General features: G+C 39.6%; 1 protein-coding gene across 14 annotated transcripts in view; it reads left to right on the top strand.

The window, feature by feature from the left end:
• Positions 1-16332, top strand: part of MLIP (muscular LMNA interacting protein) — a 247734-nt gene that overhangs the window by 89300 nt on the left and 142102 nt on the right. For 6 of the 14 annotated variants that reach the window (XM_019457448.2, XM_019457446.2, XM_019457444.2 and 3 more), the window contains exon 1: positions 15449-15579. The exons of 2 other annotated variants lie outside the window; for them this stretch is intronic. In XM_019457448.2, the coding sequence (XP_019312993.1) occupies positions 15484-15579 (96 nt within the window). In that variant the 5' untranslated portion in view covers positions 15449-15483. Of the gene's footprint in view, positions 1-15448; positions 15580-16332 lie in introns of those variants that run through there. 6 more of the 14 variants (XM_019457447.2, XM_019457445.2, XM_019457441.2 and 3 more) reach the window with 1 other exon arrangement.

Raw genomic sequence — 16332 nt, 5'->3', positions numbered from 1 at the left:
GTCATACAGATTATATTTTTTAGGTTAGGCAATGAATAGGTTGTATAAAGTATTCTACAAATATTTATCACACCTCTTGTAGGTTTAATATTAAAAGTGGTATTGGGGGAAGAGAAGCATAAAGTCCAGACCCAGGGTGGTGGACACAGATGTGGCATCCTGCTTGCCCTTTGAGGCAGGTCTTGTTGCCAAGCAGTAGAAATTGTGGCTGGCAGATGACCTGCAGCTGTGACCTCCTCCCAGGCCACCTCCTCCTGGGGAGATGCTTCACTGAGGTCACACCTCACTAAGGTAGCATTCATGGGGTGAAGACCTGGCTTCTTGGGCTGGATGTGGGATGCTCTTGGTAATACTCATTCCCCAGCTCCCTACCAAGCAGCCAGGGCTCTGTCGGATTTATATCATGATTCAATTTCTTCCTCTGCCGGGTCCTGTTTCTGCCCCTTTCCTCTCACCAGTGTTCATCCCTCACAAATAACTGGCACCCCAAACTTTGTCTGGGGATCTATTTCTGGAGAACCCAGCCTGCAACACCTGGTTAAGAATGATCTTACAAAGAATTCAAAAGATGAGATTATCTGATGGGCACAACTGGTAATGTGGAACAGAATATAAATGCTACAACCTTCAGATGAGAGGGAGAGGGTTGAGCGCGCCTCAAAAATCAGATATAGGTTCCTGGTAGGTTGGAACCTCGTAGGTTCAGCAAAGCCAAGATATCTGAGGGTGAGAAGAGAACCAGGTAAGAGGAAGAGTCTGAGCCAAAGCAGCTCAGGCAGACAGTGCGGGAACCACTGGTCTGGCTACAATGAAGGATGCATGTGAGGTAAGAGTTAGACATTGAAATGTTAATTCACTTAAGGTTAGGGCTTCCTGTAGACCAGAAAGAAATTTCACCATAGATATTTACTTCTGTCTTGCGTAACAAACAAACAAACAAAATAGTTGCGAGGTTGCCAGTCCTGACCTCTATTTGGGGCTCCTTCTGCCATTCTATCATCCCCAATGTAAAGCGGTAAGGGCCTAGTATGGCTCTAGAGATCCAGCCATCACACCCAAATTATAGAGAACATGATGGAGACTGACATCAAGAAGGAAATGCCACACTTTTTAAAAGAGATTTACTTGTAATTACATTTCATTGGCCATAGCTTAGTCACATGGCCACACCTACCCATAAGGAAGGCTGCAGAATATAATCTTTAAACTAGGCAGCAATGTATATGGCTAAAAAAACTTTTTAAATTACAGATGAGGAAGACAATAATTATAGTTGAGGAAGACATATTTTCCTTCAGATGATGGAAACGATTGAGATAAAATAATCAAAAGGCTAAACTATGGTGTCTTGAAAGTGATGGTGGCAGTAAAACATTTCTAGAATTTATGGAGAAGGAATTATTTTATGTATGTGTATGGAATGTCAAAATATTTTGGATGTATTCAATTGGACATTAATATTAATAATCAATCGTCTAACATGCCAAGTCTTTTCTCTGTCCCAGGAACTATGTCAAATGCTTTATATCTGTTGTATTACTTAATGGAGGCAATGGGGTAAATTTTTTACATGATCCATTACAAATGAGGGAATGAAGATTTTGAGAAATTAAGAAAACGGATCAAAGTCATGCAACTTGTAAATGGCAGAGCCAGGACTCAAACCCTTGTTTGTCAAGCTCCCCAGTCCAACTACTTGCTTGTATTAGAGCCAGCTTGTATTAGAGCCAGCAAGTGAAACCCCAAAGAGAGGAAACTGAAGCTGGGGGGAGAGAGAGAAGTGGGAGTGAACTTGGAGAGCCAACTAGCTCTCTGGAGTGTTGAAAGGACAGAATACAGGACAACCATCAGGGAGGAGAGAACTCAGGCCAAGGAGAAGAGGCATTAGGTGCTGAGTCTTTGAGCTCTTTCTCTTGGAGGACGAAGGGTAGGAGAAGCAAAGGAGTGACTGGAGAAGAACCAGGGCAAGGAGTGCTCAGAGAAGGCCAAGAGAAAAATTCTCTTAATGTTGAAAAGAGCCAACAATGTGTATACCACAGATATTCAGAAAAAAGTCAATGATTTGAGAAGCAAGAGGTCATTCATTGATTATCTTTAAGATTATCTGTAAGAGGGGGCACTGGGTGGCTCAGTTAGTTAAGGGCTTGACTTTCGCTCAGGTTTATGGTTCGTGGGTTTGAATACCATATTGGGCTCTGTGCAGACAGCTCAGAACCTGGAGCCTGGTTCAGATTCTGTGTCTCCCTCTCTCTCTGCCCCTCCCCCACTCACGCTCTGCCTTTCTCTCTCTCTCTCTCTCAAAAAAGTAAACATTAAAAAAATAGTGTTTTAAGTGGGATGCAAGAATGGGTGGAGGAAGGTTGGAAATAATGAATGACTGTTTAAACATCCATGGTCACCCTATTGTTAGTACTACCTGATAACAACACTTAATATTTATAGAATGCTTACTCTCTGCCAGCTACTGTTCCCAGGGTTTACGAATTCATGTAACCACAGCCCTGTGAGGCAACTATTCTCATTATTCCTATTTTACAGATGAGAAAATTGAGGCAGCAAGAAGTTACATAATCTTTCTGGCTGCAAGCTCATGGTTACTACTCTAGAAAGGCCAAAGGTTTCTATCAAAAGTAATGAATTGGCAAAAGGCCACAGGTTATTATTTTTTTTCATGTTTATTTTCAAAGGAAACGTTAAGTGTACTTAGTGATTATTCATTTTTCTTTCCTCAAAAAAAAAAAAACTGTTTTGTAAAGGAAGCAGTTTTGCTTTATTTTTTCTGATGTCAGTCTCTAAAGGAAAATATTTTTAAAAATAATTTTAGTGAAATTTGAAATCCTAAGGGAAAACATGTTGTATTTTTCTAGTAAGCCTATTGAGAGAATTGAAATGATACATTATGGACCTTAGTAAATGTCTTCAGAAAGAAAGGGGGCATTCTATCTTTACAGGAAAACATTTTAGTAACTGTGCACTGGAACAATGATTTTTTTGTGTGTCTCAAATTCCTCTATGCCTACGGACTGCTCAACTGAATGTCATTAGAACCTTTAGAACTTATTTTTGCATAGTTTGAAGCTTTACGCGTCTCCTACACAGTCACATGTTTATTTGAAAAAAAAAAAGTATGTATACATATCTGTGCATAATACAGTATGGGTGGCGTCTCGGGAGCTAAGACTCACAGATCGTCACCTGCTCAGCGTCCCTAACCCTTTTCAGGTAACCAGACTTGTTCACGTCAATACGTGCTTTCAAAAGACTGAGAAGTGATTCCGAAGTATTTTTGCCAGCAACACTGTAGTTAGATTTTTGGATAAAATAATACTGTGATATCAACAAACAAAGACTCTTGAAAAGGGATTCTGTGTAGAATGTGTTGATAATTAGAGCAGGCAGATCTGAAGGGAATAGGTTTGCCTTTCTATGTAGACTTGCCAATTAACAAAATCATAAGTAAAGATAGTTTCATTGTCTACAGAGATGTAAACTATAAAGGCAAAAAAAATTGATCAGAAAAAATAAAAGTACTGAGTTTAATGAAAAGTACTTTGGAGTATATATTCAGCAGTAATAATTTTATGAAACTTAAAAATGATGATTATGTAACTGGCATTATTGGTTTTAAATATATAACTAATGTTAGATTGCTAGTTACTTTGTGCAACTGAATATTACACCATACAACTACTACAATAACTAGTTGTTATTGGGATTTTATCAGATGGTTGGTATCATGTTGGAAATATTCCATGTATAGTTTTAGTTAATTATCACAAAATCCCTAAGAGTTAGATAATCTAGCTTCTTTATGGAAATGAGGGGGCTATTTTTCATTATAAATTTTTTAATAGTCTTTTTTAATCTGTTGGCAAATTTGGTAAGTAGGTAAAGTGCTTTTTTCATGTAAGAAGGTTGTTATTTCAGTTTCCTTTTCACAATGTATAAAATACCTTTAAATGATCTATGTTAGTGACTTGAAATTTTTCCTTCTTATATCCTGCGTATTTTTCCATCACACACTGTGACAAGTAAATAAGAAAGAGTTTTTTCTTCATGTTATCTTCTCTACTACCTCTTAATATCTCAACTTTGAGATGGTAGCCATTTCTGACCTAGGAAGGTTCCTATCATCTAATGGGGTTTAGTCAGAGAAGTGACAGTGGAAGGTTAAATTTCAGGTGCATTACCATTAAGTAATGTGAGTCATGGGGAGAAAAACTTTGTGTTCTGTCTTCTATTTCTTTATACTTGACCCATAGCACCTTTATTTCTTACCTCTTACTTTTGTGAGGGTAAGCATATACTATTAATTAATTCTTTCAACAATTACATAATAGTACCTACCAAATGTTAAGCACCAGGGATGCACTGGTGATCCAAGACCTCATTAACTCCTGTCTTCGTGGAAGACTGCATAGGAGCATGGGGCCCAGGACATCTCTCATCTCGTGGGAATACATTGTAGTCATCAACTGCTTTTCCCTTGGTTGAAAATTACTAAGTGTCAACCCTGAAATCAAAAGGAAAGACTATCCTAATATAATTTGACTCATATGCAACTCTTCACCCACTAAATTAATTTTCTACAAATGCATATGCACCTTCTTTCAAGATAATCCTTAAGTCTCTAAGTGGTGATTGATTCTGGAGGCTATGGAGCTAATTTTGGGTCTATTAACTTGCTTGTTGACTGTTGTGTAACTCCTGATGAAGCTGGTTTTGAGCATTTGTGGGCAAGCCACAGGGTTTGTAGAATATCTTTAGGATGATGGTAGACGAGGGTCAAGATGGTTAAAATCCAGCTTTGTGTATTGTTTTGGAGTTAAGGGGAGGAGGAGGACAAGACTGTGCAAGTAAATGTGATAGTATTATGACACTTGCATCACTTAGAAATCTTTGTTAAACCTCATCCATTTTATCTATCCTAAAAAGACAGAAAGAAATCATACACATTGTGTGTCTCCTGTGTGGAGAGCCATACACTAGGGTTGTAACGTGTCATCTCATTTTCCATTCACTCTGAGATTTGGATGCTTTCATCATTCCTATTTTATAGATGAAAAAACTGAAGTACCTTATATAATATCATCGGTTAATTATAGGTAGATTTATTATTTGAATCTGATTCTGGCTCCAAACTCTATTGTTTCTATTAGTAGAATTAATCAATTCTAATAAGTTAGTAGCTCAAACATTGTTTTAGATGTTTTTGAAGATAACTATTGTCTAATAAATATATTGAAATACTTATCATAAACACAATTTGCCATATTTAAATATTCAACAATATTTTTCTGTGTCCATATTTTACTATCCATATTGAAATTTATGTAGCTTTAGCACTTATACCGATGACAATATAATTGTATTTTCTGGTGATATCTCATTTCCATTTTAAAGTTATGTTGCAAAGTAAGTATGAATTGCTTTTATTGTTAGAACTGACATAGACATCGTAAGAGAATAACAGCTATGAAAGGCAGAAAAGTCAGAGTATGTAGCCACATTTGGAGAATGAATACTGGAGGCTTGGAGAAAATGTTCACCGTTGCCCAGTTCTTCTGGGTAGAAACGATGTTAAAAACACAATCCTTGCTGGCTACTGGATTGTAATGTCCTGTCCTATCGCCTTCCTTATGACTTTTCTATGAACGAGTGTTTCTAAGGTAAGGCTGGCAGAGCAGTCAGCAAATAAGAGTCAATATTACCCTGGGTTCTAGCCAGGCAGACCCAAGTTCAAATCCAGCTGCATCATGTGCTGGGTTGAGCAAATAATTTAATCTCCCTTAGTCTCATTTTTCTTGTCTAATGGACATAATAATTCTTTTTCTGGTTTGCCATGGGAAATACGAGCGATGGTATATATTAAGTGTCAAGAGCAGCATCACATCAAACTTGTTCAGTGGTATTTACATGTATTGGAGGAAGGATAAAAATGTGTACTCAGGATGAGTGGGTGAAGTGTGTGAGGTAGCCAAGGTGACAGTCCATGGCTGCCAGGGGTGGGAGGGGAAATCTGGACCAGAGATACTTTTCCCTATTTTTCTTCATGCGCCCTGGCCCTTCACACACCCTGATAATGCTGATTCCTTCCATGTGCTCCTAAAACAGTCACAGTTATTTTTTTAAAGTTTGTTTGTTTGTTTGTTTATTTATTTATTTATTTATTTATTTATTTATGTTGAGAGAGAGAGAGAGAGAGAGAGAGAGAGAGGCAGGCAGAGTGAGAGGGAGAGAGAGAATCCCAAGCAAGCTGTGTGCTGTCAGCATGGAGCCTGAGGTGGGGTTCGATCTCATGAATTCTGAGATCATGACCTGAACTGAAATCAAGAGTCAGATGCTTAACCAACTGAGCCACCCAGGCTCCCCAAAACAGTCACAGCTTTGACATCCAGTGTGGGTTGCTATTTTTATACGTGCTCTATCTTCAAAGCAACAAAATTATCCAGTGATTTGGATAAGTTGACTCTTATTTCTCTATGGGTCCTGACACTGTATGTTCCTTGAAGACAGAAATCTGTCTTGCTTTCTGTAAATCTTCCATACAACTATCATGAATGCACATAATAATTTTAATTGTTTAATGGACATTTATTGATCCCCTCTTATGTGTTAGGCACTACATTTAGATACTTTGGGCACAGCAAGGAACAAAATAGAAAATTCCCATTGTCCTCGTGCTTATGTTTCAAATGAGGAATCGGATACTAAAGAATTCACTATATAATCCTGTAATTTTAATAGCAGCAAATGCCATGGAAAAGTACAAGTTGCTAAGAAAGCGTGCGACAGGAGGCTGTATCTAAACTCCGCAGTCAGGAAAGGAGTCTTTAGGTAGTGATTTTATGAAGTATATTGTGTTTCAGAAATTGTGTGGCCCTCATGATGCAAATTAGAATGATTCATCTTGGAATCTCTGAGTTTCCTAGGACTCAGTGTGGTACAGAGTGGTTAACTAGGGAGGAGATTGCTAGAGAGTGTTCCAAGCAAAGTCGGGAGCACCGGTCAGTCACCATGCTCCATTTTTTCAAAGATAATACAATAAGCCCTTCATATCACCCCTACCCTCAACCAGTGCCCAATTTCTATTTACAAAAAAGGAGGAACAACTTACTGAACACATGAATTGACAAATTTCCTGTATATCATATTATATCATGCCACTTTAACCTCACAACAGTACTGAGGTATTATATCTCAATATTGCAAATAAGTAGGCCGATTATGTTTGGTTTGCCCACAATAGTCCCATTTATGCCTGTTGTCCTAAAGTAATTACTAATAATGCCCTCCCCCTTACCCTTCAGGCTCAAGGGAGTCCCACTTTGTGTGATAAGTTCTATGGTCATAAATAAATGAAGGTCAGGAAGATCAAGGATCTACTTTGGGTCACATAGCTAGTAAGTGGGGAGGGGGATACCACACCAGTACTCTTACTTAAAGCTCATGTTCTCACTACTGTATTGCAAATGCAATTAGTTCTACACTTACATTGTTCTCTGTTTTATTCTTCCAATCAGTGGTAGGTAGCCCACGACAAAACTAACAAGAAACTGGCTGACATCTTTGTGCAGTGATTCTGCTAAGAGTCATGTATTTCTATAGAGTTTATAGGAGAGGAAATGATGTATCAAGATAAAATATAAAATACGAGTAGTAAGTTGTAGTTATTGTTGTGATGTGCTTGTCTTTATACTTGTATTAAGCCTATTCTTTACATTGCTCAAGTATGAGAAAGCTAACTTAAAAAGCTGGGGTGCCTGGGTGGCTTAATTGGTTGAGCCTCTGACTCTTGATTTTGGCTCATGTCATGATCCCGGGGTCGTGGGATTGAGCTCTGCCTCAGGCATGGAGCCTGCTTAAGATTCTTTCTCTCCCTCTCCCTATGCCCCTCCCCTGAGCATATGCACACGCATGCTGTCTTTCTCTTTCAAAAAAATTCAGTTGCTTCTGAAAGTCAACATGTGGCTCTAATGACAAAACATTGGTAATTGATCTTTTCTCCAACAAGATACCCTGTGGGTGGTGAGGGGGGTGCAGCCCATGACTTGCCCTGGTGGGTAGCGCCTAACTGTAAAGATCGTAGAGTTTTTAAAATAATCAATCAAATCCTTTTATGGTTGAGCCATTTTAATAACACTTTGGAACACAGTTTTCCTCACTGTCTAAACTGAGGAATACAGATAAAATTTTCATCTGTAGCATATGATGAAGGCTTTTGAGAGCATTCTTCATACATAAAGATACTTGAAACATGGAATGCTATTGCTTCCTCTTTTATTTTAAATGAAAATGTGTATAAATCAAATTATACTAACAGTCATATTAAAAACAAATATTACTTTGTCATGTTCTTTATGAAATTATAATGTAAACTGTAAAGATGCTGGTGTCACTCTCTGCACTTAGAAATAAGATTTTATGAGCTATATTCTGAGTCAAAATTTGTTTCTCTTATGATGTACACAGAAATGATTCACTATGGAATCTCTGAGTGTATCTATTAAACAATATGTCTTATCTCTAAATGTTTACCTCACAGTTTGTTAGTGCTTCTTTGAATATATTTTGAGACCTTCTGGTCAATTCGTCATTTATTTAATTCATATTCCTGTGCCCCTGAATGTTGCTAGTGAAGTAGGTGGGTTTGGCATAGGTGGGTTTATAGTTGGTAGACCTGGAATATATACAGTGCCTTTTGTTTCTTTCTTTGTAACTCAGAGATCATCTGCTGATATCCATCTAGCTCATTGTGTTCTCCTTCCAGATCAGGAGTAGCACTTCATGTAGTAACTATGTGGAAACTCTTTTTTGTTTGTTTGTTTGCCCAAACTACCTTCTTTTTATAGATTTATTAACTATCGCAGCAGAAAGAAGTCTGTATGGATTGTCCAGTTCAGTAGTTCATGCTATGAGTGGGATGTTGGTATACGTCAGGCGAGGAAGAGGTTCTGTGGCCAAATAAATGTGAGAAGCTATGGGCTAAACCAAGCTTCAAAGGCCTCTCGATTGTGAGACTCCTTCTAAAGGAAGATATGGAATATACCAATTCCTAAATTTATTTTACCACAGAACCCCTTTGTTACCCTTCATCTTCAAGGCTGGTATTCTAAAGAAGGGGCATCAGGCAATACTAATTGGGGGTCTTATTTTATAAGGAAATTGTCCCTGAGAAGTTAAGTGACTTACCCAAGACCTCACAGCTATTTGGTGGAAATGTGAGATCAGAACCTATTTTGTCTGCTTCTGACCTGACTTTGGTCAATCCATTGCTTTGAACATCCTGCCGTCTTCTGTTACAGATATTTGTATGTAAGAGTCATGGGGAGGCAGCTGGCTGAAATTATCTCCATCTTGCTTCTTCCTTTAGCCCCTAAACCTTTGGTTCTCAGTAAGGACCTGTGAATACCAGCAACAACCGTTCCAGTGGAACTGAGAAACTTGAGGAGATTGGGCTGATTCTGTTTACTTTTGGACAGCTGATTCCAAGTTTACCAGAATTATTATCCTTCTCATTAGAAGAAAAGTGTAAGAAATGTCCACAAATAAAGAGATCACTTTCAGTCAATAAGTTTATTGGAAAAAATATCTATTGAATGCTTATGAGTGCCCCCATACTATTCTAGCTGCTAGGAAAATAATAGTGATCAAAGCAAAAATCCTTGCTCTCATGGAGTTTAAAATCCAATAATGAAATCAGATAATGAGGAAGCATTAAAAGCTGGTTAGTGCTCTGGAGAAAAATAACATGGGCTAACAGGGACAGAGAGTGCTAGCAAGACCTTAGAATTGGGGTGGTAATTTATTACAGAGATTAGTGAGGAATGTTTTACAGTTTAACTAATGTTTGAGGAGAGACATGAAGAAGTGAAGGAACTCATGAGCTTGGGAAAAACATCCCAGGGAATGGGATTAGTGTGCTCGAGGAATGCAGGGAAATCACTGCAGATAGACATGAGGGAGCAAGCTGAGTGTAGTAGTCGCCAGATCACGTTGGCTGTAGGCCATTACAAGGATACTGGCTTATCCTCTGGGTGACAAAGGAAGCCATTGGAAGGTATTGCATAGAAAAGCGGCATGGTCTGACTTCCGTTTTAAAGGCTCAGTCTTGCTCCCGTGTGGACAATAACTACAGGGAGGTGTGGCAACAGATTAGGTTCCCAGGAAGCAGACTCTGAGGTGGAGAGTAGCATGCAGGAAGTTTACCACACCTGTGGGAGTGGGAAGGCAGCAAGATTAGGCAGGGAGAGAATTGGGTTGCAAGGCAGACTGAACAAAAGCTTAACTGACCTCGTAAGATCGCTCTTTAGAGTTGCCCTAAATTGGAACGAGAGTGGCAGGCCTTTATATGGGTATATCAAGTAGCCATTGGATGCAGGCTGCCCCGGAGAAGGGGGGAGTGGCTTTGGGCAAGGGGGAGTGGCTTTGGGCAAGACGCTTTATTCAACTGAGCGCAACACTTGGAGAGGACAGACAGCTGAGCACTGGTTCAGCACCTCCAGCAGGTGGGGAATAGTCCTTCAGCCTGAAGGGAGGTCTAGATGGTTTATCAGAGCATCCCTACAGGAGGCAAAGAGGAAGCAGGGGAGATTAGTTAGGAGGAAGTGATTTGGAAAGGAGATGATGGTAGGTTCTGTTACTAGGATGTTAGAAATAGAAGTAGGGTTCTGGATTTATTTTGAAGGGAGATATACTGATAAATTGGTGGTGGGGGATTATGAGAAATCAAGAATATCAGAATATTCACCAATACTGATATATTGATGGGGGATAATGAGCAACCAAGAAAAGTGATGTAAGCTTATCATTTTTAGCCTAAGCAATGAGAAATAGGAATAGCTATATGCTGAGGCAGGGAAAACTTGGGGGCTGTGGCGGGCAACAGTTTCAGGAGAAAAACAAATAATTCAGTTTCAGATGTCCATGAGATATCCTAGTGAAGATGTTAGCTGGATAGATGAGGGTATTACCCAGAGAAGCCATTCAGGCTGGGGATACAAATCTGGAACAAACGTTATTTAAGCTACAGAACTGGATGAAATTATCCAAGGAGTGACTTCTGGGCTACTTCAAAGCTTAAGGGTAGAATAGCACAAAGCAGACAGGGGAGTGTTTTAGGGGATGGGAACAGGACTAAAAGGAGATGGTGTGCCCGAAGCCAAGTCAAGAAAGTGATTCAACAAGGGGAGAGTGGTGACCAAACTCTTATTCCTGTTGGATAAATGTTTCTTATCATTGTCTCTTTTCCCTTCAAATTCTGCCATGTGTAAGGCCTATTCATTTTGTCTGAATATTTAACTATGTCACAGTCTTACTTAGGTGCTAGGTTTTCCTCAATACTTTGAAGCTCCTAGTGTATTTGAATTAAGGAGGGCTACTAGTATCCTATTAACTAAGAGTATAAACCCCAAAGAGGAGAGAATCTATGAGTGCGGTAGTACAAGGAATAGATGCAATCCAGATGAGACCAATACAAATGCTTGATATAGATGGAGCCAAACTTAGGCTGTGATGGAATCTCACATATTTTTTATATAACTTTTTAAATGTTTATTTATTTTTTGAGACAGAGACAGAGCATGGGCGGGGGAGGGGCAGAGAGAGAAGGAGACACAAAATCCAAAGCAGGCTCCAGGTTCTGAGCTGTCAGCACAGAGCCTGACATGGGGCTCGACCCCATGGACAGTGGGATCATTATCTGAGCCGGATTTGGATGCTCAACCAACTGAGTTACCCGGGCTCTCCAGAAACTCACATATTTTTGATGAGAGGTCAGAATTCCCTTTAAATATAAGACACTCAGTTCTGAGTCTGTGAATTGGGATGGCCCTGATTAGCATCCCTGGAATCACCTATTGCCCTGGAGACAGGAATCCAAACCCCTGGTGATTCCCATTTGTGGAGGAAAAATTCCACCCACAGCTAAAACAGAATAAGTGTCCTCGTATTGATCACCAGAAATAGGAAGTAAGAGTGCAGAAGTTAAGAGTGAAATCTCCCTGGGAATGGCTTGACACCACTTTCCCATACAGTCTATATTCAGCACATCGCCTTGCACTGTCCTCAGACCTCCCTCATGGCCCGTGTAACTTGTGTCTCTTCATAGGACTGTAACACATGTTGAGAATAGAGTCCAAATCTTCTCTATCTTCATGTCCCTCAGAGCTTAGAATAGTCTCTGTACTCAATAGATATTTATTAAGATAAATAAATGGGTTTCTACTACCTTCTTTTATCAAGCACAGAGCATAGGAACAGACAAATGGGTGTCTAGCCTTGGCAACTGGATCTGTTTAATCCCATGCTTCTTGGAAAACTTTTGTGTGCTAATATACTTTCCCCTCAAATTTGTTTCCCATATCAAGAAGAGGGACTATTTATTCCATATTACTTATTTTAAAAGCAATACCTGAAGAGTCTTTTGCCTGGAAGTTACTGTAGTAATATCTGTTTAATAAGAAGGTGAAAGGTGTCCTAATTCAGCCATCAATAATGCCAAAACTTAAAGAGAAGTTGGAAACTGTTGCAAACTTTGACAAACTTTATTTACTTTTGGAAAAACATTATTCAATGGAGTATTTTTTCTGCAGTGGAAGAGAGGTCATTAAAAAGTGTGTGTTTATACAACAAGATGGAGAAGTAAACATGTATGTTTATGTGATGCACAACTGGCTTAACCTAACTGAATAAATGCTTATATAGAGCTGTGAAAAAAAAGTTTGTATTTATAAATGCTTCAGGGTTTTGGGAAACCCTAATTGACATTCGTATACATAGGAAAGTGGTTGTAATTGGAGAATAGACTCTCTCCTCCTCCCCACCCTTCCATCCTGTGTAAGTAACTTACATGCTTTTCATCATCCAAGACTGGGGCCTGTTTTTTGAACCATGACATTATTTTCTATTCAAATGAGGATGGTTTCTATAGAAATTGTCCTAAATACATGTGCTCTTTGAGGCTATATGTAGTTACTAACCAGATGGCTAAAGCATGCTGCTAGAATGCATGACCATTTTTTTTTTTTAACTAACAATTATTACTTCTATCAATATAACAAATAGTCTGTAACACCAACAATTATTAATAAAACAAGAGAAAGAAAATGACTAGAGAAAAGTTGCCAAGGAGACACAGAGCAAAATAGCAAAATAATGGGTGAATTTAATTGGTTCTCACGTTGTAAAATGATTCAAGGAAGAGTTTAAATAGGGCAAAAGATAAGGGCTAAAATATTTATTTCCTCTTCCAAAGTTGACTTGCCAACATGTGTAAGTATTGCTTTAGTTGGGGGAGGGAATGAGAGAGAAAAGACCAGAAGGTGGACAGAATGAGGTATGGGAGAAGAGCTTCATAGTTGTTTGAGTCTGCTTGGCATGGACAGATCGAAATATTGACAAGGGACTGGACTGCTACTTCCCCTTGGGGAACCACTCACTGGAACTGAGGTGTGTGGCCTTTAGGGTTTATATTATTTCACCTTCATCCTCGCCAGAACCCTGTGAGATAAGTACTCTTCTTATCCACATTTCACAGGTGAAAGGACTGCCTTTGAGAGGTCCCCCTGGGTCCCATAGCCAGTGAATGACTGACTCTAGGATTTCATCCTTTATGAATAGACTTGCTGCTTACTGCTGTTCTGATAGGTGCCTTCATTCAAGCTTTTATCTCTGCTTTGAAGTAACTGTTATTCTATCCCACATTCCTAAGCCCCCACTCCCCAATGCTTCTAAGTGTGGCCCCAATGCCACTTTATCCTTGAATTAGTCCATGTGGCTGTGATCTCCCCTCCCTCCAAAAGTTTCTCCAAGTCTCTCCTACTCAAAGTGTCATGAACAAGCAGTGAAACATCAACTGGGAGCTTGTTAGAAATAGAGAATCTGGGGCCCATCCCTGATGTCCTCAAGCTCTCTAGGTGGTTTATGTGTAAAGCTTGAGAACTCCAATATGGAACTTCTCTTCTCTTCTCTTCTCTTCTCTTCTCTTCTCTTCTCTTCTCTTCTCTTCTCTTCCCTCCCCTCCCTCCCCTCCCCTCCCTTTCCCTTTCCTTCCCATCCCATCCCTTCCCTTCCCTTCCCTTCTCCTCTCTTCTGTTCTTTTTTGCTTTGTATTTCTATTATTTGTATATCTGTTTTATATTCTTAATTGGACTGCAAGCTCTTTGAGGGCAGGAGAGTGTTATGTTTTCTTTTGAGTATCCATAATTATACTTGGCATAGAGGAACACATAAATTTGTTTAGTGACATAACAGCACTTTTATTCGGAAATTTAGATAACTTTCTAGGTCAAAAAGTTCTATGTTATTTGGAAGAATTTTTGCCAGTGTGCTAGTAGAATCACTTTTGGCAATTACCTTACTTGTAATGTTTCCAAAAATTCAGGCTTTTTTGTTTGTTTTGTGTTTTTTAGAACCTTTTTTGAATGTTTGTTTTTGAGGGAAAGAGCCCACAATCAAGTGGGGGAAGGGCAGAGAAAGAGGGAGACAGAGGGTCTAAAGCAGGCTCCAAGCTCTCAGAGCAGAGCCTGATGCATGGTTCAAACTCACAAACTATGAGACCATGTGCCCCTTCAGACTTTTGATAAGGTTAAAAATTAAGAGATATAATCCAGATCTCGAAAATAAAATCTTCATTGCTTTCCATAGCCTTTGGTCTATAATCAGCCCTTGGGCCACACCACCTTTCATTGCCAAAGCACAAACGTAGGTTTGTGCTTTCATTGCCAAGTCCAAACAGATTTGGAGAAAAATCAATACATAAAAAATATAGAACTACTGAAATCTGAAGACTCCAATCAGTTTTGTGTGTGAAGTTTTGTCTGCAGTCAGGACACTCAGCATCTTCCAGGAACCTTGGAATGGAATTTTTTCCCCACAAATATTTGATTCCAAGTTTTATTCTAGAGCTGATTTGATTAATAGCAGAACTTCAGTCACTACAGATGCTCCCGCTGCTTGCATTTACATGCCCACGGCCGATCATATTATTGATTTTTTTGAAATGATCACTGTGTGTTGTGTCGTTCTTTATTTAGACACAGTGTTTGCATGTATTTGTGTCTCTAAATGTTCTCAGTGCGTGTGACCACCTGGTTCCTGAGATTGGCAGATGCTTGGGCCCTTCAATCAGCTTCTCGTCGCGGCACAATCTGGCTTCTCTCTTCTTTTTGCAGAATATGTAATTGGAATACTTGCGTGACAAGAAAAGAGGGCAAACACATATAGGTGGCATTTTTTTTTTTTTTTAATTTCTACTGGCTCCATTTCAGCAGTCGGTATGACCTCTCATGAAGTGCCAAATCTAAAAATTGTCTAAACATAAATCTACTCTTGGGAGCTGACAGGATTCTTCAATTCAGGGAGGATTCCACTTTACCTCTTTTTAGAATTTTTTTTCCCTGTGTGAGTGTGTGTTGTTTTAGTGAGAGGCTCCCTTCCCACACCTCAGTCATCGGTTTGCTCACTCCCTTGTGTGATGAATCAATGCTTCCAGAACAGGGGCTTCCGAGGGACTGCGAGAACAATTACTTCCAAATGAACTCGTGCGTCTTAGCAGGGAGCATTCAGACCACACCCCAGGTAAAAGGAAGTCTTTCCTTAATGTTTTCAGCAACTTTTAAAGGCTGTGCACTTCGTTGTTTGCTGCAAGAGGGCTTGAGGGAGAGCTGCCTGGGTATAGATAAATTTGACTGTATGTCAAAATGAAATGTTATCTACAGTTCGTGGAAGGGGCCAGCAGATAAAAGCGAACTGCTCACTGGCCAACCAAAAAAATGCTCAGGACTGCCCTTGGCATAGTGTTGAAGCTGACACCCAGGGATGCCTCTGCTCAACAGGAGGCTGGTGGACATCTGTGAGTGTGGGTGTTGACATGGGAAGGAAGAGAACTTTTAGGGAAATAGTAGACAGGAAGGCATTGCAGCCTGAAACTGAGCAACGGAGCACTTAACCTGCGTGGTGTGGGAAAACACAATTTCCTAAGTTCCTATTCGCCTGTCCGGGGAGAAGGGGACAGTCTCAAGAGATGTCGAGTGCTTGAAACCATTTTTAGGGCGAGAGTTTAATCCGTCTGGGTCTAATTCTATTATTAAGGTAGTTTCCCAAGAACAAGAACTAAGATGCGTTTTTAAATGGCATTGGCAACTGAAAGTGTTAACTGGCATTTAACAAGTGCAGTGGTATTAACGTGCATCTGTTTCTGCTTTGTGTGGAAAATGATTTTTCATCACCATAGCGATTCATTTCTGGGCTCCCCTGGAACTTGGCCACCGTGTACAGGAAACAGAAAAAAAATTTTTTTCTTCTTTTCTGAACCGGGGATTCAGCAGTCTA

Source organism: Panthera pardus, unplaced genomic scaffold (genome assembly GCF_024362965.1).
Source record: "Panthera pardus isolate Hobbes unplaced genomic scaffold, ASM2436296v1 HiC_scaffold_17, whole genome shotgun sequence".
Classification (NCBI taxonomy): Eukaryota; Metazoa; Chordata; class Mammalia; order Carnivora; family Felidae; genus Panthera; species Panthera pardus.
Note: the sequence above shows the minus strand (reverse complement) of the source record. Positions and strands in the feature narration are given on the sequence as shown.